This window comes from Rousettus aegyptiacus, unplaced genomic scaffold, assembly GCF_014176215.1.
Source record: "Rousettus aegyptiacus isolate mRouAeg1 unplaced genomic scaffold, mRouAeg1.p scaffold_m13_p_2, whole genome shotgun sequence".
NCBI classification, from domain to species: Eukaryota; Metazoa; Chordata; class Mammalia; order Chiroptera; family Pteropodidae; genus Rousettus; species Rousettus aegyptiacus.
In genome coordinates, this window is record NW_023416295.1 from 95,902,573 (window position 1) to 95,926,750 (window position 24,178).

The 24,178-nt window shown below is 47.6% G+C and overlaps 1 protein-coding gene across 2 annotated transcripts in view; it reads right to left on the reverse strand.

Annotated features, from left to right (window-relative positions):
* The window catches only part of DDX11 (DEAD/H-box helicase 11), a 37,244-nt gene that overhangs the window by 1,010 nt on the left and 12,056 nt on the right, over positions 1–24,178 (reverse strand). The window contains exons 5-28 of one of the 2 annotated variants that reach the window (XM_016142697.2): positions 19,840–20,088; positions 19,230–19,316; positions 18,752–18,909; positions 15,151–15,196; positions 14,123–14,230; positions 13,799–13,886; positions 13,223–13,431; positions 11,542–11,694; positions 10,553–10,599; positions 9,920–9,999; positions 9,013–9,057; positions 8,826–8,893; positions 7,276–7,314; positions 6,881–6,992; positions 6,625–6,753; positions 5,996–6,108; positions 3,348–3,420; positions 2,890–2,993; positions 2,022–2,171; positions 1,443–1,511; positions 1,255–1,355; positions 766–850; positions 385–463; positions 44–198 (exon numbers count right to left, since the gene is read on the reverse strand). In XM_016142697.2, coding sequence (XP_015998183.2) covers positions 44–198; positions 385–463; positions 766–850; positions 1,255–1,355; positions 1,443–1,511; positions 2,022–2,171; positions 2,890–2,993; positions 3,348–3,420; positions 5,996–6,108; positions 6,625–6,753; positions 6,881–6,992; positions 7,276–7,314; positions 8,826–8,893; positions 9,013–9,057; positions 9,920–9,999; positions 10,553–10,599; positions 11,542–11,694; positions 13,223–13,431; positions 13,799–13,886; positions 14,123–14,230; positions 15,151–15,196; positions 18,752–18,909; positions 19,230–19,316; positions 19,840–20,088 — 2,547 coding nt within the window. Of the gene's footprint in view, positions 1–43; positions 199–384; positions 464–765; positions 851–1,254; positions 1,512–2,021; positions 2,172–2,889; positions 2,994–3,347; positions 3,421–5,995; positions 6,109–6,624; positions 6,754–6,880; positions 6,993–7,275; positions 7,315–8,825; positions 8,894–9,012; positions 9,058–9,919; positions 10,000–10,552; positions 10,600–11,541; positions 11,695–13,222; positions 13,432–13,798; positions 13,887–14,122; positions 14,231–15,150; positions 15,197–18,751; positions 18,910–19,229; positions 19,317–19,839; positions 20,089–24,178 lie in introns of both variants that reach the window. The other variant, XM_016142688.2, reaches the window with a different exon arrangement.

Sequence of the window (24,178 nt, forward strand, 5' to 3'; positions counted from 1 at the left end):
TGGGGGTGGGGGCCTTCTGGGGAAAGAGAAAGGCAGGACCGACCTTCCGTAAAGTAGCAAAGGCCGGGCCGAAGGTGGCTTTGACTTCCACACGGTCTCGGATCCAGGCTGGCAGCTTTGCCAGGGCTGGTGGACGGGCATACCGCTGGTCCAAGAGCACGATACTGGCAAAATCCTTCTGGTGCCTGATGGCCCTGCCTGGGTAGGGGCAGAGGTTGGTGCTCTGATTAAACGCATCTCCCTGACGGTACTTCTCTGCCATGTTCCCTCCCCTTCCTCAGCCCTCACACTGGAAAGGTGGCAAGGAAAATCCCTTCCTGTCACCTCACTCTTCCTCCACCCCCAACGATTCATCCTGATAGCCAGGCACAGTCCCAGGCTTACCTATAGATTGGTTGACAGCCTTCATACACAGATTCTCCACCAACGCCTTCCCTGGGGAAGGCTGACCTGGGGTTTGGGGCTGGGAAGGGCAAGAGACAACCTATCAGAAGAACTGTTTTGTGCCTCCAGCCTTGTGTTCTGAGAAAATGACGTTTCCAGGATTTGACAAGACCATTCGGCTTCATGGGCACAAATGCCAGCAACTGACATAATGGGTGATGTCCTGAGAAACTCAAGAGGGTCTGGAGAATGCCCCATCCCCCTGGAGCAAACAGGAAATGGCTCATATCCAGGGGCAGAAGGGAAGTCACAGGTGTGTCAGCTCTGGAGGCTATGAGGCTCACCACTGCCCTCTCACCCTCTGGAACACAAGTAACTCACAAGGGTCTGATCCAGGTATGCCATCTTCTCTTGGAGCTCTGGGGACCTGATGTTGGGGTAGGGCATGCCCACCATAACCACACACCTAGGGAGGGTGGAGGCACACAAGACAATGGCACGTGTGATCCTCAAGGCCCAGGACAAAGGGCCCGGTCCTCACCCACATGTCATCAACTGCTTCGTCTCTCTCTCCTCCAGCCCTCAAGCTGTGCTCAGTGGTTCTACCTCTCCCTCCCCATCCTATACCTACCACCTAGAAAGGGGTGTTTTGGCTGAGAGATCTACTTGAGGCCAAGGAATCAAGTCCTGATAAAATTAAAGTCTGCCTAATTTTCCACCTGATCTCAAAGGGCCACATCCAGTGTTGCCATTGACTTGCACAGTCAGCCCGAGTGCAGACTTGGATGGCAGAGTGCAGGTGGGGCCCAGCTGCTTAGAGTGAGGGGTAGGTGGGTACCAGCCCCAGGAAATGAGAAGCCCACTACGTACCGGCCAAGGTCGTCAGAGAAGTTGATGCCTTCACTCATCTTTCCTCCGACCACTGAGAGCAGCAGGGCCCCCGTCACCATGCCTCCCACCTGGGCACAGCACTGTGAGAAACACCCAAAGCTGGGAAACCATCTGAAATGTTTTTCAGCTGCCAACCCTGTATGATCTCTCAACCCAAAGCCGCTCACCTTAATGCACCTGGAATACTCCATCAGCACCTGCTCCACCTGGTTTGCTCTCTTAGGTTCCTGAAATATCTAAAGGTAAACAGATAATGTCTTCCACAACAGGGTTTCAGGATGCCTGGGTCACAGGTCTGCTCTAAGCCTTACTTAAGTTTGCCACCCTGGGGACTCGAGAACCCCAGGGGCTTGGGGAAATCCTCCAGGTAGTAACCAGGGATTAGAAGTGGTGGGGTAAGGCAGGGGTCCCCAACTCCCAGGCCAGGGACCAGTACAAGTCATGGCCTGTTGGGAACCAGGCCGCACAGCAGGAGGTGAGTGGCAGGTAAGCAAGTGAAGCTTCATCTGTATTTCTAGCCACTCCCCAACACTAGCATCACCTCTCAGCTCTACCTCAGATCATCAGGCATTAGAATCTCATAGGAGCACCGGTCCCTGGTGCCAAAGAGGTTGGGGACCACTGGGGTAAGAAACTAGGAGAAGCCCCCATACATGAGGCCCAACTGGTTTGATGTACATACGAAATCTGAGGAGGAACTCAGTGCCAGTGTCCCAAATGGAAGGTCCGGCTGAGGGGTCACTCACCTTTTTCCTAACAGCCAGGCGGGCCAGCAAGCCACTCTTGTCCCAGTGGGCATGGACTTGGCGTTGGTACTCATAGGAGGGGAAGAAACAGACCACCCCTCCAGGGACCACGTTGCACAAGTTACAGAGGATACGACCTATCTCATCCATCTAAGAAAAGAAGACAAGGGGGCCCTTGGGACCACAGGGCCATTCTTGAAGTCACTCCCAAAAAGGCACCTAACCTTAGGGCTCAGAACCAAAGACAGAGACTCATGGGTGAGCGCAGTCAGGATGGAGTGTGGTCCGTGAGGACAGGGCACCACCTGGCTGGGAATCACAGATTGGAACGTGCCACCCTCCCTATGAAACACACCCAACTGATGCTCCTGGTGACTGGCAGCATCTGTGACACACTGCAGTGCTAGCACACCAGGGCTACACCTGCTTTGGGTGTACACTGAGTCCTTCCTTCCCCAGCTCCCAATGTGCTATGGCGACTGGGGATTAAGTACCATCTATGACAAATCACGCACTGAAAATCCCAGGCGTGCTACTAGAGATGTGTCCCCAGCACTCGCATCCCTGCCAAGGCTGGGGCTGATATAACCAAATGGCAAGAGAACCAAAGGCAACGAGCCACTTCCTCATGCCTGGAGGTGTCAAGAAAACTTACTTAGCAGCCTGAGGGGTGAAAGGTGAGGGAAGCTCAGACCCTCCTTGATAAACACCTAGATAACTCTTAACCTGTGCCAGCCCTGTGATGGAAGACCCAGTACTAATTTTCCCAATGCCTGAATACTCAGGATTGGCCAAAGTGCCCCGCACCCCAGAAATCTGTCTTCTACCCTAGCGAAGGCTGTGGTGAAACAGGCTGGCTGGTACTAACCATCTGAGGCAGCTCTCTTTTCAGGTATGTAAATTCCAGCTGCTGGTTGGAGGGCCCACTGCAGATGATGAGGGGCAGGATGTTGTCTGGAGGGATCACGTGACCTGGGGAGACCCAGTGAGGGGCTGAAAACTGGAGGTGCAGAGGTGTTCTGCAAGGCAGAGTCCAGAAAGAGCACTGCCCAACCCTTGTCTTCCAGACTAATTTATTACACTCACCCACTCACCCTGTTTCCACAATAAAATGGTGATGCTCAGACCTTTCCCACATAGACAGAGTGGGCACAGAGCATGAGCATGGAGGCGGTGAACTCACGAGAGAGCTAACAAAGAATGAAGCGCCAACCCTGTGGTCTCCCCAGCCCCCGAGGCCTGATGATAGCATGTGGCTCGATTATGACAAGGGGCCATAAACTGACGATGTGGCCCATTCCACCCAGGAGGCACATGGATCCTCACCACAGGAAAATTCCACCACTCGCTCGGCTTCCACCCCAGTGCATGCCAGCAGCTGCTCCCGAAAGTCAGACACCTGCAGACCACAATGTCAAGGCTCTGTGACCTCCCAGACATCCAGGGACGGGGATCTTAGGTCTGAGCAGACAGGGGCCTCAACAGGGAAGGGAAGAGAATCATTTGGAAAGACTAGAAGGCAGCAAGTACATAACAGAAGAAAAAGGTAAAAGGAAAGGCTGATACCAAGTTAGCAAAGAGGATACACAACTTAATGACACCCAGTACTGGTGGTCTCATGTAGACTACCTGTGAGAATAGCAAAGGAAATTTGTCAAATTTGTCACAGGGGTTCTCAACCCTGACTAGGCAACAAAATCACCAGTGGGAATTTAAAAATATATACATATGGCCAGGCCCCAGCTCAAACTATTACACAAGAATCTCTAGAAGGAGGAATGTGCTTTTTGTATTTTTAAAGAGCTCCATTCAGATTTTCTACCTATCAAATTGGCAAAAATCCGAGTTTGAAGACTCTGTGGAGAAACAGGAGTTCTTATACATTGCTGGGGAGATACAGAATCGTACTACAGCTGAAGGGAAATGTGACAATATTTAACACATTACATATGTATTTTTACTTTTTAACCTGGCAATCCCATATCTAGGAGTCTCCCCTGATGATACGGCTCCAAACCAAATAATGCATGCACACGGATATTTCTTGTGAAATTATCTGTGACAGCAAAAGTGCCTTTCCAGAGATGAGATGAAAGAACTATGCTACATCCACTCAACAGAAAACTATGCAGCCAACAAAAGGAATGCAGACCATCCCTATGTGCTGATACGGTCTGATCGCCAGAACATACTGAGAAATAAAAACTGATTATGCCACCTTTGATATAAACAAAAAAAAGGAAAGGAAAAAAGAATAAGTACATATAATTGCTTATTTTTGCAAAATGAAACAGCACGAAAGACCAGCAGCTAATGTAACCTACTTACCTATGGGGATGGCGGACAGGATGGAAAGGGAGGGAAGTGAGACTTTATGCTATTTTCTAATATAGTTTTGACTTCTGAGCCACAGAGGTTTACATATTTTAAAAATATAATTAAGTAAAAAAAAAGGGAAAACTCAATCTGAAAACAAAGTCTGTCAAATTCACAATAACACAAGCACACAGAGAAAAGACTGATATCAAGTGACTTCATGTCCTTACCATACATTCTTGTATGATATACTCTAAATAAATGCAAAGAAATAAAATTATAATCAGTTTACTGTTAAAAGTAATATTGGTAATATTTTTAAAACTATTTTAAGGATATAGCAAATACGGAATTATGTTAATATAAGAAACCAAAAGTTTAGCTCAAGAGAAAAAAGATAATTATCAATGTAGACTCATGATGTTTGAAAACATATTTCCTAGGTCTGTACTGAAAAGGCCTATAAACGATCATCCAGGACCACTGCAAACACCCTAGCATCCAGATCTTGGTTTCTAAGTACCCGTCCCCAGAAAAAGAAACCAGGGCACCTGGGAGAAATGAACGACTCAAGGTCTGAGGCAAAGAAAGCACCAGCTGGCCTGGGATGTTCTGTTGTGCCAGAAAGCAAGAAAGCACTCCAGGGCTGGTGGGGCCACACAGAAAGGACCAGAGGCAGCATGAGGGGGTTCCCACAGGCCACGTTTGAGACAATTTGAATATCAAAACCAACAATGACTATAAATGATTGTACTACATGAATGAACAAACATCTACAGGACTATACACGAAAGAAAAATGGGAAACTAAGGGGCGATCTAACCGGCAGCTGAGGCTGGGAAGCACTGACTGCTTGAGGACACTGAGTAGCTTTTCCTGCAGTTAAGTCCTCTTCTAGGACATCTCCTAAGGAAATAATCCCTGTGCAGAGACTGGTTACATTTACCACGCTATTGTCTGAAACACAAAAACCAGAAATATCTAAATATCTAACAACTGTGGTTATATAAAATATATTTACGTAATAGGATAAAGTGCAGCCAGCGTGTGATGGAATAAGTCATTTGCTGACAAGAAAAAATGTTTATGATGTTTTGTTGCTGAGTGAAAAAAGCAAATTATAACAGCATATACGGATAATACCATTTTTGTTTTAAAAAATATGTATGTATATTTGTGAAAATTATGCATACGAAGACTATTATGATATGCACTAAAATGAATTTTTTGCTGGTGAAATTAGGATCCTTTTTCCTGTTTTTGCTTGTCTCTGCTTTCTACAGTGAAAATACTTTTCTAAGAATATACTTAAGTTTATAGAGAGGGAAGGTTGTATCTATGGTGGGTGCAGGAAGGGCCTGGCACCGAGGCACCTAAGTGAGGGAGAGAATCTCCACAAGGGCTTTTTCTGCAGCAGTGTGACTCCTCTGCTCCAGACTCGCTGGGGCAGAGGCAGTGCCTGCTGTCCCCACAGCCTGAAAGGCCGGGCAGTGAGACAGCATAGCAATGCCACCTGGTGGACACTGCTTGGCCTGCTCAGGCCAACCCCCCTTCTGGCACGTGGATCGAAGGGATAGGGAAGAGGCCCGATGGTGCGCCCTGCCCCATCACGGTCCCATCCACATCTGGGCACAAGAGGCTGGGTCTGGTGTCCTTACCGGCTGCATGGTGCCCCCCGCAATGACCACTGCTCGGCATTCCTTCACCACCTGGGCAAAAGGCACAGCTGGATTTAGGAGCAAGAGTTTCAGGCTGCTCTGACTGAGGCTGCCTGAAAAAAAAAGAAAAGACAGATATAGCTGCATAGGGAAGGGGGCGGGTGCAGGTTCAACAAATAGTTCTGTCGGTCTGAGGCAGAGGAGATCTCCAGCTGGGTCCCTGTAGGAGGCATGAGATCTTACTTTCCCTTTAAATTAAATCCCACATAATCTCTAGGACAATCCCGAGGCACAGAGTACTTTTATCTCCCTTTTTATATGAGGTAACTGAGGTTCAGAGATAAACTGGTCCAAGACACATAGCTCACAGGTGATGGAACCACGACTCAAGCCAAAGCTCATCTAACCTAAACCACTAGAGGCTACACAGCTTCTCTTATACCGTTGCCTGAAGTGACCCACCATTCAGCACCTCTGCATCCCTCCTCACCACCCCCACCTCCTGCCCAGGAAAGGGCCAGGTATCACCACCATTTCCTCATCCTGACCCAGGGAGGTGCGAGGATGGAAGTAAACACTCCTTTCAAGCTCTGGCCTCCCAGCTCCAGGCTGAGCCCTCCTTGGATTACCTTGGCGGCTCAGGATGACCCTGCCATCCTTGTTGGCAGTGGTGAGAGCTGCAAGGAAGCCTTCGATCTGCATAAGCGGGGAAGCAGGCCGAGGCACTGTGGCCTCTTCCTCCACTGGAGCTGCGGGAGCTGCACGGAGCAAAAGGAAGAGGGTCTGGGACTGTGGACAAGGGTGAAGGGGCTACAGTGGTTCTCTGAGGCAGATGAGTCCACGAGTAAGGGGACTGCAGCCCAGTCCCCCATCCTTCTGACTCACCCTCAGCCACCCCAGGCTGCAGACTCTGCAGGAAGTGCTGGAACCCAGCCAGTTTGGGCTGCTCCTTGCCGGGTGCGAGGACTGCCCCATACCTTTCTGTGAAGCCAAAGAGCTGGGCAGGGACGAGAGCAACAAAGACCAATGAGAGCAGCAGCACTGAGGGAAACTGGGCTAGATGAGATGCTTCCATCCCTTGTCCAGAGCTCACCACCCTCAACCAGGCCTCTTGGCAGTGCCTCCCCCGCCCCCGCCCAGCGAGGCTGCTCCACAGAGAGGAGAATGGAGACAAGGGTGACTTTGAGTTTCTAAAAGGCAGGAGAGAGGAAGGCACAGTGAGGACCGCAAGCAGGGGCAATGCTGCACCCCACCCAGACCCAGAGGAAGGGGAACCGTACCTTTCTGCTGATCATGCTCTTTTCACAGTAGCGCTGCACCTGCAAAAGCCAAACCCGCTGCAGGCACGTGGAAAACTTAACCAGGGGGAAAAAATAACCACTTCCCAAAACCCAGAGAACATGATTCACCGCCACCTCCCGAGGAGCCCAAAGCATCCTGAGGCTGACTGTGTCACCCTCCTTTCTGGGCTCACTCCTCTCCGACACCACACAGTGCTCTCCCAGGAGATGGCCTCTGCCGGGCCTCAGACCCAGCCTCTTCACAAACAAGTCTGCCCGCCTCTGCCTCTCCTGAAGCTGCTCAGTGATAGCTACGTCCCCTCTGCTTTCCTTCATCATGACAGCACCTAAGCTGGACCCTGAAAGATTCCATTTTTTTTAAAAAAAAGAAATCCTATGAGCAAAGGCACAAAGGAGATAAAGCTTGGGACTTGTTCAGGGGACGCCTGGAGTGCAGTTTAGCTGGTGTAGCTTGGAATGCAAGACAATAGGTTTGGAACCTTTAAAGATTCCTAGAAAGAAAAGTTTCTTTCAACCAAGATTCACTAGACTGTAGTTTGTAAAAGCCATTAGAAGGCAGAATGAAATCAAGGACACCAGAAAGAAGGCAAGAGGAAAAACAGTCTGCATGAGAAGTAGCAGCTATGGAAATGAAAAGGTAGAACATATTCAACAGCTATTTCGAGCTGTTGAGCCTGGCAACTGTTTGGGTGTGGGACACCAAAGGAGAAAGGAGTCAAAGATCGCCAGCCTGTCTGAAGAGGATACTGGCAGTAACCACGACCAAAATGGGTAAGTCAGGGGCAAGCCGGTTTGAAGAAATCAGGCAGGATGGAAAGAAAGCAGGTTCGCACTCTGGCACCATCTGCTCACGTGTGTGTGGCTTGTGTCGTCCTCCTGAGGTTACCTCCTTGAGCCTCAGCTGCTTTTGCTCTAGAATGGTGATGGCACATTCTACTCCAGGGTCACAGAACCTGACACGCCACCTCGAACGAAGTAAGTGCTCTGCTACTGTTAGTAAACTAGAATCACTAAGGCTGTGAGTTCAGTGACAGTGGCTGTACCCCACCTGGAAAAGCATCGAACATGTAGGCCTGGAGCACAGATGAGGCCACAATTAAACCCACAGCTGGAGTGGGAAGATGAGAGAAGTGTGAAGCAGAGCGGCCCAGCTGTGTTTTCAATCACCTCAGCCTCTCAGCAGCATCATGTTCACAAAATTAACTTCCTCCTGTGCCCGGCAGCCCAGAGGAAATACCACGCCCCAAGAAGGAGTAAAGCGGAGGGCCCGGCGTCTCTATTTGTGCTTATTAGGTACAAGAAAAGACACCTTTTCTCCCCAATCCCTATGATCCTTCAACCACAGTTTGAAGATTTTTTTTTTTATTGCTGGCACGATGCTTTATTTGAGGGTTCATGACATGCCTGGACTGCTTGAAGACAGAATGAACTTACTTTTTATTCTTTCCACAGAGCTAACATAGCATTCTGCCCACAGGTGGCAGCAAGGGTGAGATGGATATGCCAATGTGAAAAGGTAAAACCTCTACCTTGAACAGGTTGATGTTGTCAATCTGGCTCTGAAAGAGAAAGTCATTGATGGTCTTCAGCTCTGTTCCTAAGGGAGACAAACGAGAGCCTTGGAGTCTTGCTCTGAAGAGCCCGGCTTTCCAGTCCCAGAGGGAAGCTCAGAACTGGCGCGGACCAGCTCCAGGCCCATGAGGGTTGTCCTCTTACCTGTCTGTGAGAGGCTCTGGGTATTAGGATTTTGCTTAATGTTCCCTGAAAAAGAGAATTCAAACAAGTCAGGATGGCAGTCCTCTGCCCCTCTTCCCTGATCATCTCACACCACTGTGCTTGTCAAATAAGAACATTTGTATATTTTTTGCGATTTATAATATACCCCACTGAGGACAGGCGGTTTCAGGGACCTTCAAAGTCTGACCCACATGTGTGCTATGGAGCTCAAAGCCTTATGCATTCATTCTTTCTATACCTCCTCCAAGAAGGCAGGGACAGAGTGACCACCTCGTTTTACATGGGTGCAAACAGGACATGCCCAGGCTGCATGGTAGCAGTGACAAGGCAAAGTGAAGCGAGGAGCACCAACGAAAGATAAAAATCCCTCTAGAACAATCTCCGCTGGCTTTCTGGACCTCTACGAAAGCCTTCAAAAGATCACCGAGGAAAGGGTCATAGCACAGAATGCTGGAAAGACACATGGGGGCCTGGAGCCAGCAGACTCTGGTCTCTCCCACTGGGCTCAGGAATGGTATTCGGGTCACTTCTCTGCTCTTAGCTTTCATATACTCATCTATCATTGAGGGCTGCCTGTGTTGCTTTCCTCATAGGAGCAATCCAAACTGCTATCACTAGTATGAAAAATGTCATACATTTATATTTTTATTATTACTACCTGTGGAGTAGGGTCTAGCAAAATAAAAAAGGACTCAGGAAAGTTGCAAATAATAGGATTCTAAAAATGATCTAAGGTCAGACAACTCTAGTTAGCTATAAAAAATTAAAACTTTTCTAAACCAAGACAATTCTCAGGACACACAAAACCCATGTGTCCTGACGGTGCCTAGAGAACCGAGTCCAGCAAGCTGAGCACGCCAGTTAGGGTGGGCGTGGCACTCCTTACCGCCCAGCACAGTCACCAACTTCTCCAAGACATACAGGATCTGTCTGATGTACATCAGGTTCCTGGCCTTCAAACGCTTCCTGAAGAGGAAACGCGGGACATCAAGCAGTGTTATTCCAGCAGCAGTTCCCCTTCTACGTGCCCCAAGCTGAGGCCTTTCTGTCCGGTGTCTTTGAAACTGGGTCATGAACTACAAAAACTATCCCAGAAAAAAAGGCTGACCATGGTCCAAGGCCTTCAGAGCCAGTTATTTCCTGAGCGTCTTTGGCCTATGTGGGGTACACACCACGAACCAGGAGATGAGCAGCACGTCCACCCCTCAGAGCCTAAGTGCTTCCTCTCAGAGGCTGACTTAGGGGTGCTGAGGTTGAGTAGCACCCCTAACTTACTAGTTGTGAGAAAACAGGTAAATCACTTAATCTTTTTGGACCCCAGCGTCTTCATGTGTAGAAAATGGATAATACCTGCCTCAGTTATTTTGATGGGATACCATGAAAATAAAAATGAAAAGTGCCCGGAGCTGGTCTGCGCCAGTTCTAAGCTGCACTCTGGGACCTGAAAGCTGGTGTCTTCAGAGCAGCACTCCAAGACTCCCATTCATTTTCCATTCCCCCTCACAAGGCAGTGTCTCACCTATATCGTTCCATGTACTGGAGCAACTGTGAATGTGCCTGGCAGAGCTGGGGAGAGAACAGAGATTGAGTGTGAAGGCAGACCAGGCTCCGGGCAAGCCGCCTAAGGGCTGTGCCAGGGACATCTTGGATGATATGAGAAAATGCCAGCGCAAGACACACAGGAGACAATCAAGGTGAGCAGAGTGGGGCTGGGTACAGAGCAAAAGGAATGAGCTTTAAAGGCCAGCAGGCTGTTGAGACCTGATAGAGGAAATAAGGTATGTTCTGTTACTGTCCACTTTTGTCAGGGAAAAAACCAAGAAGTAGTGATGCTCCCTGCTAGTTTGTACTGGATTAGGAAAAGCCATGTCATCTACTAAGAGTGATGGTTCAAGGTAACCATCACATCCTGGCCTAAGATCAACACAGGCATTGGTCAGTAGAGGTGGTGAATGTCATGTGAGCTTCAGGGTCAGAAACCAGTAGTTAAATCCCAGCTCCACACTTACTAGGTGTGACCTTAGGCACTTAAACCTCTCTGAATCTCCAAGTCATCAATGTAAAATGGGAATACCAGGCCAATGTAGAGTCAGTATGAAAATCAAAGATACCTCCTACAGTGCATGGCACATAATAGGTAATAAATAAATAAATAATGGCTTTCAGAAATCTTGAGCATTCCTGAAGCAATATCCCCTCTAAGCAATAACAGTAACGACGACACCCAACTACATGAGGACCCTGCTTCTCTCATGCCATTATCCTGGATTATGGAAAATTAGTTAGCAGAATTCTGGGATGGAGGGACTCAGGATGACACAGGCCAGTGAAGAACAATGGAATGAGCCACTGTGCCTGAGCTGGAAGCTAGTCAGCCTCTGAGGAGGCTTTTTGCCTTGACTCTGCAACTTGACCAAATCCCATCTCTGGAAGCATTCCAGGTCTAGGTAGAGAAACGCTCCTTTGCCCTATGGCAGGTCCTGGCCCAGGTAGGAAGAGCCCACTCACCTGCGAACCGCTGACTTCTGCACTGTGGATGCTTGTGATGGTGTCAATCAGGTTGTGTGCCTCGTCAATAATCACCACCTGGCCCTGTAGCCGGATCCCTGCAGCCTGCCGGGTGGCCGCATGCAGCAGCATCTGGTAGGGGAGCACCACCAGCTGCGGGGAAGAGACAGCGGCCACCTGAGTGGTGGCGGGAGTCCCTCCTACAGCAGGCTCACCCGGCCTACTCTAAGTTCCTGTTGTGAAGTTTTATTTCGTCCCCAGAATAAGTGTATAGAAAAAGCTGTAGCACTGTCCTGTGCTTTCAGCAACAAACTCTTTCCTCAAAAGTTTTATGTGGAATGTCACATGTATGAAACATAAAATTGAAGCTGATGTGACTGCTGATCGAACAAAGGACAAGATGGGGGGGAGGGAAGTGGAACCCCTGCTGCTTAGCCTCGTCCATATCCCCAAGGTAGCCCCCGGGGCACCCAAGTTTCATCAAAATACTGTGAAAACTTCTCGTGTACCAGAAGGCAGCCCAGGGTCCTGGTCCTGGAGCTGCCACTTCACAGCTGTGTGACTCTGGGAAAGTCACTTTATCCTCTGAGCCTCATTTTCCTCATTTGCAAAATGGGTTTGATAAACTCTATCTTAAAATAGGGTTAAGGAGTTGGGCTGGGGTAACAAAAATAAAAGCGCTCTACATTTTTTAGAAGTTATGACGATTTTTCAGTTAAAAGAATACTGATAAAGTGAAAATCTAGAAAGCTAGAAACTCACGGCTCCGGTTTTAATACTGGCTCCATTACTCATGTGCTGTGAGAAAACAGATACGTCACTTAACCCTCCTGGACCCCAGTGTCCTCATGTGTAGAATACAGATACCACCTGCTTTAGTTTTTTCAACGAGATACCATGACAGCAAACTCGAGGACACAAAAACTTCAGGACAGCTCCCCGTGCTTGCACAGTGTCTACGGCGCCAACCCCGCACGGCGGCAGACAGACACGGGCAGCGCACGAGGCGACCGCGAGGCTGGGGAGTTCCTGGCTCTGTCTGCGAGTGCCACACATGCCGACGAGCATTCAGTGCCATGCAAAATGATTACCGACATACATCTTTTAAAATCTACTTCAATCTTTTATGTGGCATTCTCCCTGAATAACGTCCTATTTCCAAAAGTCGGTCAAGGAAGTGGCAAGAAAACGGTTAAATCACACCAACCAAATAACAATGAAATCATTTTTGACCTGTCAAATTAGTTTTTTTCTGTTTAAATCACAGTCAGATGGCTAGTCCGGAAGGCAGGCCTCAGATGTGCTGCAGGCAGGCACACAGCTAGGACAGTCACTCTGAAAGGCCATTTGGAAACAGATCTATGTTCTGCATTCTCTCAGTTCCTGCCCTGGCATCTCTCCTGTGGTTTCACTAGGAATACATTCCTTCCTGGCTCTTCTCTGCTGTCCCCCGTAATGCTGACTCTTTCTGCAGCCCAGAGCCACCAAGGGACCTGGGCCCCCCCCCCCCCGATCCTATGTACTAGGAAAGAGTGGGTTACGTGTCATCAGTGTGTAGTGCGTCATTCAGTCCAACCACAGCCAGTGACATCCTCCCGAATTAAGAGGAATGAGGAATTCCTTTGTGGCCTAGGTCACAGTTAGAGTCAAGAAATACTGCCCACGCCTCCGAGGCCTTCACCTGGGCTGCTGGGATGGCAAACCGGCTCCCATAGTAGGGACAGGCCCGAGCCTCCTTTCCCAGAGTCACCAACTGCTCAATGTCCTTCACCTCCACCAGGACCTCGTCCCGGAGGAGCTGCAGCTGCTTGTAGTTGTAGAAGGGGCACACGCCACGGGGCTCCCGCCTTCTCCTCTTGGGCTCCTTGTCCTCAGCTCTGCTCTTGCTCTCTGTGGGTGACACAGTATGGGGGCAAAGGCAGAAATAATGGTAACCAGCCCCGTGGCCAGAAGTGGGCCTGTAAGGTCCAGTCTACAAAGCCATTCCACGCACTACTTATTTTGGTCTCATCATAACCTTCTGGTATATCACTTTGTATTCAAAGCCGGGGTTTCAGACTAGGCACTGAAGCAAAAAGCAAAAACACCTTTTCCCAAGTAGAGACTCTTTCGGAAGAAACCATTTCCATTTAAGATACTATATTTCCTGGGGCCCTGGTCCACTTCCACTCCCGCCCCCCTCCCTTTCCCAGTCCTGTTCAAGGCCACACGATGGTCCCAGAGGCTCTTTCTACGGCTCAAGGGTGCTGGTGGCTACCGTGTTTGCTTCTCTGCATCTCCATGCAGCGGTCGTTGATAAGCTGCACAGAACCCAGGTTTTTCACAACTTCATTTACACAAAGGTTCTATAAAACAGAGAAGGAAGTTAAGAAAATGGTGCTGGCTAAATGACACACAGCAGCCCACTGAGACCTCCTGGCCCAGCCCTCCTCTCTTTCCTTCAAAGGGCCAGCAAGACCAAGGAAAGGGCTGATCCTCCCTGAGCTCAGCCTGCCCGGCATCCTTCTATGCCCGGAAGAGAAAGATGAAGGCACAAGGAAGGGAGCGGTAAGGGAACGGGGCCAAGATGCCCTGACTCTACCTGCCGAGAGCCGAGGGAGACGAGCCGGGTGTCCTTGCCAAAGGGGCTCTTCTGTACCTCGTGCACAAACTGGGTCAGCTGGGAGTGTGTCCGACTGCAGTAATAAATCTGCTCCAAAGAAAAGTGAGGGATTTCAAAGAGACTACAACTTCCCCAATTATTCTCTGCACATCAAGGAATGCCATGGCCTGATGGGGAGAGTGGCCACAAATACACAAACCTAAAGCAAGGTGACTCTGTCCCACAGCAGACCTCAGTGAGTACAGGGTCCAGGGCTTCCTTACCCCACCCTCAGTTCACAAAGTTCAAGAGAATGCCCACAAGACAGAACTCCTCCCAGCAATCATGCTCAGCCTCTAATCCACCCGTTCTGGAGAGCTTGGTCCTCTTAGGAAAGGGTACTTCCTAAACATGGAAAAGGCTCCTAACATCCAGGGGAATGTGTGAGGGATGGCTATTCCACACACTCCTCCCAGATGGCTTGGACTAAAGGTCTGGCAGCAAAGCAGGAGTAGGCTAAGCTAATTATTCTCTGTACTCTTCGAAGATTTAAAAGAGTAAGGAAAAGAAAAAAGGGAAAAAAACATCTAATTTCAACAGAGAAAACAAAAGTCTTACATGCATGAGACCAAATATTTTGAATCTGAGAATCGTTGGCACCAAACATGCCTTATAGCACTCTGTGCAAATGAAAATACAAAAAAAAAGAGAGGAACATGCTATCAGAGATCCAAGGGCAGAACACTCTGCCCTCGCCTTCCCCAGCCCCTGATGGAGAAAGAAACCCTGTCCTTGGCCCAGAATGGCTGCTTCTTGATGACCTGAGACACCCCTAGGAGAGGTCTCCTCAGGTGCCCAGCCCAGCCTGCCAGGGTCTGAATTTGGGGAGCCACAGAGTCAGTGAGCTGGAGGCTCCTCACCGACAGGAGAGTGAGAAGCAGCTAGAGACATTCCCACATTCTCCTCAGGAATGAAGAGTTCTGGACTCAGGACCAACCAAGGCAGAAAGCCCAGGAACGGCGTCTTACCTTAGTTACATGTTCTTCTTCCAAGTCATCCTCATCCTCATCTAATCTGAGAGAGAGAAAAACAAAACACAGAAAGAAGTCTTCTCAGCTAACTTGTGTCAACTAGAAACACATTTACTGAGCACCTACCACGTGTGGGCGAGCAGCCCCGGACCCAAACAAGTAAGGGTGGAACTGAGGACTGAGCTCTGAACCAGAAAGAGACAGACACATCCCAGCGGAGGTTCCACCACAGCAGCAAGTGCTAGTCTGCACCCTCAGTCAGACACCCCAGGCTAACACCAATGCCATCCTCCCACTGCCACGCATGAGAGAACAGAGAGAGGACACAGTATTCCCAACGCCTAGGTTCAATGTTTGACTGTATGTCAGCGAAGCCTACTCTGCCCTTACGGTCCACCCTCCAGCAAACTGGACTCTTCTCAGTTCCTTAAGAGAACTTTACTCTTTATCACCTCTGAGCCTTGGACGTGCTGTGCTCTTTGCCTGAAATGCTCCCTCCCCTCCCCTCCTCCCTTTACCTAGTCAATTCCCAAGCAATCTCAAAATCTCTGCATAAACATCACTTCCTCCAGGCAGCTTTCCTCAACCTCCCCTGTGACACAAGGCCGTGGCCCCCTGTACCAGTTGTTTGTGATACTCATCTCATTCAAAACTGCTGCTTCTTCTGTCTCCCAAGACTATCATGTCCACAGGCATGATCTGTGTGTGTCCTGTTTCTGTAGAATGCCAGGGGTCCTGCCCGGAGCCTGCACACAGCAGGAACTCCATGTACATGTCCCGAGTGAAGCCTCGACTGAGTGAGTGAGTGAGTGAATAAAAGATACTATCACTCATGACCAGGTAAGCTTCTCCTGTCCTCAGCACCTCAGTCTGCCCTTTCTAGCCATGGATTAAGAGCCCATCAGCACTGGCGACTGGGAGGGTGGTCAATCCTGCATTACTTGGCTGGATGTTTAGCCAACATTATTAGTCTAAGCTCCTAACCTCCAAAACACAAACTCCTTTTACAGATATGCTCTACCTGGTGTATAAGGTAGGGCCATCATATGGATATTATTCTGTTCACCCAGTAATTCAATTTTTCTTTTAAAAAAGCAGAAATGCTAATTGCCTTGGGCAATTAGAAATTATTTATAGGGGTATTACTTCCTGGTCAATAAAGAATTGTTCAGTCAGCTTTGTCTGAAAGGCTTGGATTTAAATCACATGCCACATAGTGAACAAATTCGACAGGATCTAGAGGCGAGGATGGATGTGTGAAGGAATGAAGAGCAAAAATTTTGGATTCAGAATTGGTTGTTTCCTCAGAGGCTTGTGTCTCTCTCAACATGCAAAGGCATCAGAAGCTGTACAAGCTAATCTGTAGGATTAATGGCTCTTGCTCAGAAGAAGCAACCCCAAGAGGCCCTTTGTCTCTTAATTTTACAAACTCCATTCAAATTCTTCATCTTGCTCCCAAGCAATCCTGGGGGCAGGTAGGAAAGGGCTTACGGAGCACTGTCCTGTCTCCCTCAGAGTGGGATGTATAAAGCCATCCGGACAGCTCAGCCCTGGGCAGAATTAGAAGCTTTAGTCTGAAGGCAGGTCCTAAAATCTGGGCTTACGGGCAGGCAACTGAGCCAAGGAAAAGCCCAGGACCAGATGGTTTCACTGGTGAATTTTACCAAATATTTAAAGAAAAAAAAAGTCAATCCTTCTCGAATTCTTCCAAAAAAATTGAAGAACACTCCCAAATTTATTTTATGAGACCGGCATCATTCCGATACCAAAGCCATGTAAGGACACTACAAGAAAGAAAACGACCGGCCCATCCCCCTAATGAACATAGGTGCAAAAATTCTCAACAAAATACAAGCAAAACGAATTCGACAACACAGTAAAAGAATCACAAACCGTGATCGAGTGGGATTCATCCCTGGGAAGAGAGGATAGTTCAACATAGGCAAGTCAATAAATGTGATATATCACATGAGTACAATGAAAGATAAAAGTCATATCATCATCTCAACAGCAGCAGAAAAAGCATTTGACAAAATTCAACATCTTTTCATGATAAAAACTCTCAACAAATTAGGTACAGAGAAATGTACCTCAATATCACGAAGGCCATATATGACAAATCCACAGTGAACATCATACTCAATGGTGAAATGTTGAACTTTTTTTTCCTAAGAATTTCTGAGATATTAATTCTGCATTCATTTTACATCCATTTAATTCATGACCATGATCACCCATGTATTCTTTTTTTTTATTACAGTCGACATTCAATATTATATTAGTTTCAGGTATTCAGCAGAGTGGTTAGACACTTACATAATTTACAAAGTGATCTCTCAATAAGTCTAAACCCATCTGGCTCCATGAAAGGTTGAAAGCTTTTCCTCTAAGGCCATAAACAAGACAAGAGTGTCCACTTTCACCACTCCTATTCAACATAGTATTGAGTCCTAGCCAGAGCAATCAGGTAAGAAAAAGAAATAAAAGCCATCCAAATCAGAATGAAAGAAATAAAATGGTCCGTTTGCAAATGACATGACCTTATATATAGAAAACCCTAAAGACGCTAACAAAAACCATTAGAACTAAGAAGTAAAGTTAAGGGATACAAAATCAACATATAAAAATCACCCAGGCCTTTCTTCTGTTCCTCAAACACGCCAAACCTGTTCCATTCCCAGGCCACTGCACTCACAGGTCTCCAAACAGAATGCTCTTCTCCCAAGTCTTACCATGGCTCCGTCTATCCTTCAGGCCTCAGCTCAAACATCACCTCCTCAGAGGGTCTTTCCTAACCTCGCCACCCGGGGGTGTAGCCCCACACTCCACCATTTCACCCTGTTTTATCGCCCTCATAGGTAAATGTGCTAATTTCAGACAAGGGCTGTTTTCACACTTACTGTCTCCCTCCACTAAACACAAGCTCTCTGAGGTCAGGAGCCATGTCTGCCTTACTCAATGTCTACGGTATCTAGAAATATGCCACACCCAGAGCAGACGCCCAAAAGGCATTTGTGAAGCTAAAGCATGAATGAAAAAGGAGTCTCACATGGGGCAGTGTGGTCCAGAAATAGCCTAGTTGTTATCTGTGTTTCTAGTTCACCCATATGTGATAGCTCCTAAATTAGAAACCCAGACTAACAGAAGCTTTAAGGTGAGAAGAAAAACAGCTAAGGATCCCTTGGTGGTTTAGGTCCCAAACCTTACATAGTGTAGTTTGGTACTTAAAAGCCTGAGATCTAGAGCTAGATGGGTGGGTTCAAGTCCCAGCTTCCCCCTGCTTGACCTTGTGGCCTTGGCCAAGGCATTACACCTTACTGGGCCACAGGTTCCCCAGGTGTAAAGGGGAGACACAAATACTGTTGTTAGGATAACAGAGTTAACATATGTGCAGCCAGTGCCTGGCAGAGGGAGAGCGCTGGCTACTATCATTTATGCACCCTGAGGAGGAGCCTGGCTGAGAGGAAGACAGCAGCAGCTGGCATGCCATCCCTTCAGATGCCCTGTGAGTGACATCTGGGCACGAGAAAGGAGCTGCGTCGCCTGGAGCCCCCGAGTAGACTCGGGCAGGGTGGTGGGTGGAGAAGTGCTCTCTTACCCATTAGCTGTTCCTTTCTCTTCATCACTCTCATACTCGGAGAGGACCAGCTCCTCCTCCCCAGATGCCAGTTGCTCCAGCAGCTCGGCCCCTGTTCCCGCTGCCAGTACCTCCCTGCTGAGGCGGAGGAGACGCTCAGTCTCTTCTTCTTCCTGTCTCTGTACAGGAGCAATGCAGGTGGAGAAAGAGAAAACTCAGTAACCCTGCTGGTACCCCCACCTCCTTCATGGAGGCAGCCTCAGTGTGCCTATCCCCAAGGACCATACACACAAGCCATCAACACAGGCCTCATTGTTTTACTGGTATCACTACCCCATCTGTCAATCCCTCAGCTCAAACTACCTAACTATAGGTGAAAACAACTTACCCACTGGGGATCGGGGAGAGGAGCCTGAGGTCCTTGAGCTATACCACAAGGCCCCAAGCAGCGTGACACTGCCTGGACACCATCCCAGCCACCCTGGGAGACGACGCTCACCTCACGCTTGGCTGCGTACTTGAGCTGTGTGTCGTGGCGGATTTGCTGCAGGCGCTCTTCTCGCTTCTTCCTCCTAATCTTCTCCTCCTAAAGGGGGAAGAAGCCATAAAGGAAATGCCTGTAGGAGACCCCAAAGCAGGCCTTTCTTAAGGTGACGGGGGCTGCCTGGCCTAGTGCCCCGTCACACTGGGCAGTGCCCCCTCCCCTGGCCAGCACTCGGAGTTGCTGCAGCACACCAGGTCCCGGCCTCGTTGCTCACTTCAGGAAGTCTGGAGAATCCTTCCAAAGCCACACGCTCTCAAGCAAATGCATTCCTTAATTCAGTTTGTAGCCACTATACCATGTTGCCAATGGCAACAGCGAGGTAGGTTCCTTTCCCAGCTGGGTAAGGAATGGGAAATGCCAACCTCTTGTCTAGAGATGGCCTGCCGACATCAGCTTTAAAGACAGAACGGGTGCAGCACCACTGACTTAAGAAAGCTGCCAGGATAGCTAAGAGGCACTGCAAAGGCAAAGAACACATGCTACCTAAATCTCAGAATCGACCCAAAATAAGCACTGAAGTCCTGTTTCCTTGATCACTCCCGCTGCTTGTTACCCCGGAACCCACCTTCAGTCGGTCCACGAGGTCCCTTTCTTCTTTCTTCTGCACAAACTGAGTAACCCAGTCAGGTTCTCCAACAGGCCTCGGGGTGTCTGGGGTCTCTTGACAAGAGGATGAGAGAAATGAGGGCTGATCCTTCCCACCACTTAAGGGGACAGTTTCAGTTTCAAGGACTCGTGCCTCCTCTTGACGTTTCTTCTGTTCGAAGTCACGGAGCCAGGAAAGGGCTCCACAAATAAGACTTAAGGATTTTCCCTAGAGGAAGAAAAATGTTTTCAGAAATTCAGAACGAAAAACAAAGCTTCCAAAGGACCTTTCCCGTTTTAATAAAGCTTTCAAGGAAGGTGTGACTTTAAATACTAGAAGGCGCTCTAAGACCAGCCTAGGAAAGGAAGGCAACTAGCAAGAGAATAGCCAGCAGAAGTAGGACAAAAGAAGAAATAAAAATGTTCCTAAATTAATTTAAAGGAATAAAAATGTTCCTTAAAAATTTAAAGTGGCTTTTCAGGTTACACATAACTACTGCAAATTAACATAATTGGAAGAAGATGAGAAATTAGATAAATAGCCCCCAAAAAAATTAAAGCCAAAAAAAATGCAGAGCGTGAAATCCCATATACATGCTGAGGAGCAACATTTGCCTGTATACTTTAATGTGGCCAAGTTGCAGACAGAACAGTCTCATGAGTCACAGTGTTCGAAATCTGTTAAAGCCAACCGATTGCTCTGAAGAACGTAAAACAATTGCTCAGAATTTTTCCTGTGGATCCATGTTATGGGTTTAATCGTTTCTCCCCAGAATTCATATGTCTAAGTCCTAACCCCCAGTGTCTCACGATGTGACCTTATTTGGAAGTAGTCACTACAGATGTACTTAGTCAAGATGAGACAGGTGCTAATCCAATGACTGATGTCCTTATAAAAAGGGGAAATTTGGACCCAGAGGCATGCATAGAAGGAGGGTGATCTACAGGGAGAAGACCCTTGCTGCCTTTTTAAAGCTGATGTCAACAGGCCACCTACAAGCCAACGAGAGGGGCCTGAGTAGATCCTTTTCTCTCTGTCCTCAGAAAGAACCAACCCTGCTAACATCTCGATTTCAGACTTCCGGCCTCCAGAGCTGTGAGAGAATACATTTCCATTGCTTAAGCCCTTAGTCTGTGGGAGTTTGTTACAGCGAGAACAGACTAACACAGTCCTTCTAGAGAGGCTGCTGCAGTGAGTTTCACAAAGCTGCTTCTTCTGGTATTCAAATGGCTGTTCAGTTCAGGTAAGCCTCTGGAGGGGCCAGTACCTTCTGGTTCAGCCCATCAGCTCCCTGAGCCTGCTTAAACCAGGGGTGATCTTCAAGTATCCAGAGTGAGGTTCTGAACCTAATTTGGGCTTGAATGAACTGTAGGTGAAATGCATGTCTACAGAGTTGAGGGTAACAAAGTTTAGAGGCTAAGGCTTCAGACTCCACAGCCAGGCTGCCTGGGTCAAATACGGGCTCCTCCACTTAGCAGCTGTGATTTCAGGCTAACCTCTCTAGGCTTGTTTATATAAATGCAAAATGGAAATAGCAGTAGTACTTTCCTCAGAGCTGCTGTATTAAGTTAACACACATAAACGTTAATACCTACACCAGGATTAGAAGAATATCTGGTATATAAGTAAGCGATTGGAGCTTTTTTTTTTTGCTATTATTAGTAATAAAATTATTATCGTCCTGGGTTGAGGATCCATTAGCTTTTATCAAATTCTCAGAAGGCCCTGTGACAGACTGACACTTCTGAAGAATGGACGGCTCACACATCTTTAGAAAAGCTCCAAATATACCATTTCTGTCAGTTTCTGATAAATACCAAGTGGCAAAGACTTGAAGACAGCACTCCCCAAGAAAACCTGGAGGGCAACCGTTCTACACTGTCTATAAATGGGAGCTATCAGCTTTAGCTGTCACTAAGCTAAGGGCAGGCAAGACATCTCCCTGTAACAACGGTCCAGGGACAGACATCTGGTTAGAGAGCCAGCACCTACCACTTGAAAGAGAGCTGAGGAAGTTCCTGAAAAGATGGTCAGAGTTTTCTTCCAGAAACAAATGTGGGTATACTCCAACACAGAGAAAAAGATAATTAAACCCCTGCAGTTCTATATTCTGTAATAAGGCCACAAAAATTTTAGATTGGAAAATGTTAAAAGAATGTATAACTAAATGCTCATCTCAGTTACGAAACAAATTTAATAAAGTGTCCACAGTATACCTACCTTTGAGCAATGTTATTTCATTGGGTACCATGCAAGATAACGCAATTTAAAAAAATGTATGCGGAGACAAGTAAATTCATTCATTCTAAACACCTTCATTGTAGCAAGCAAGGGGCTTAATCCTGGGAACACAGAGCTGCAGAGCTCCCTAGAAAATGCCGAAAGGTGCAAACTTAAACATATGATTTGAAGGGTTTCCTGGACCCCTAGGGCATGGACTCCAGGTTTTATAACTCCCAGAACTGCAATCCTATACAAGGTATAGTGGGCACAAAGGCAAGAGGTCAGCTCAGTGTGGTGGACTTGTGAATGGATTAAGAGGGTGACTCTTAAAGGGAAACCAGGCATCCCAGGCAGACAACTAGGTGAAGCACAACCTTTAACATGGCACCCCCTGCAGGCAGTGGGGCACAAGGACAGGAGAGGAGCTCTATTAGGGGGGTGTGATGTAGAAGACACCAGAATGTGAACGTAACTGAAGTACACAACAAGATGAGGCCTCGGAATCGAAAGCATCAACATGAAGGGCTGAGCAGAGGAAGAGAATGCCTGCAGTGGGCAAGACGGAAAGACCTGAGAGGGAGGAGCTGGGCTTCAGGTTAAAGACAGCAGAATGAACATGTGCTCGTCTGTGTCCTCCTTTGAAACAAACTAAAATTACACCAAAGGAATAAAAGAGGCTTACACTCACAAAAACAAAGCAAGTGGAAGCAGGGACAAGTTCTAGGAGAGACTGAAAGCAGAGAAATGGAAGTGACTTAGCAGAGTAAAGGACACTAAGCCTAGGTGCCTACAGAGCTCTCCCGATTCCCCCTCAGAAATGCCCAGAAACCAGCAGGGACAAGGCATAGTGCTGAAGATGAAGGGATTAACAGAAATTCTTTTAAGGTATAATTCGATCCTAAGGTTGCAGTCCCCACTGCTCACAGAAGACAGAAAGTTATCCTCTGGTGATGCTGAGCCAGGAGGGCCCTGGAGACAGCAGGCTGAGTGAAGCATGGGAAAGAGGGCCAGGCTGAAAGCAGAGCGTTAAGTGAAAGACTATGTATCTGAAGCCACTTCTCCAGGACACAATCAAGAATACTGTCAGGCTCAGATTCACTAGGCAAGAGTCTAGATAGAGGAGGCTTCTCTGAAAAAACCGGATGGCTCTAGGGAAAATTTTACAGATACTGAAAACTGGAGGCCCCAACAGAGAGGCCCAGCCCACTGGTCCACAGCCAGCCTACACCACAGGCCTTTCACTTGGCCTTATGATGGCTTTTTCTAAAACACCAAGGATTGCCAGACATTTGAGAAAAGGCTCCAAACAAAGCACAGTACCCAAACTTGGGTGTGTGTGTAGCAGGAAGAGGACAAGACAATGCAGGGAAAAATAATTTTAAAATACTACTATAATTGATATCTTCAGAGAGATTATTTCTATGAAATAAGAACAGGATGCTATTTTTAAAAAATAGAATAAGAACAGGTTCTTAAATCCTAAAGAGATGACAACCAAAATCAACTGAATAGAAAGGCTGGGCAATAAACTTAAAGAAATTCTGAGGAAGTAGAATTTAAAGCAAAAACAAAACAAAAATCCACCGGTGCCCAAAATAGATGCGGAATCAGAATAAAACAGGATTAACCAGGAGGTCCAAAACCCAATGAATCGGAGTACCATGAAGATTATTATTAAATATAAGCAAATGTCTCAGAACTGAGAGGTAGAGGCCCTCGGATGGAAAGTGTCCATCGAGTGAACAGCACAACGAATTAAACACATGCACGGCAGGACTATGAACATGCAATTTCAGAACAAAAAGGATAAGGAGAAGATTCTGAAAACTTTGGATACTGAGGTGGCTGGCATGAGGTCACGAAGGACTGAGGTGCAGGTTGCCAATGACTTCTCAACAGCAACAACGGAAATTAGAAGAGAATACAGGGAGCAACTGTGAGGGAAAATTACTTTGAAACTAGAATTATATACCTAACCAAACTATCAATACCAACCAAAAGAAAAGGCAGAATCAATGCATTATCAGACCAGCAAAGTCTTAAAAACTCGCTTCCTATACAACCCTACTCGAGAAGTGAATGAATCAAGAAGATA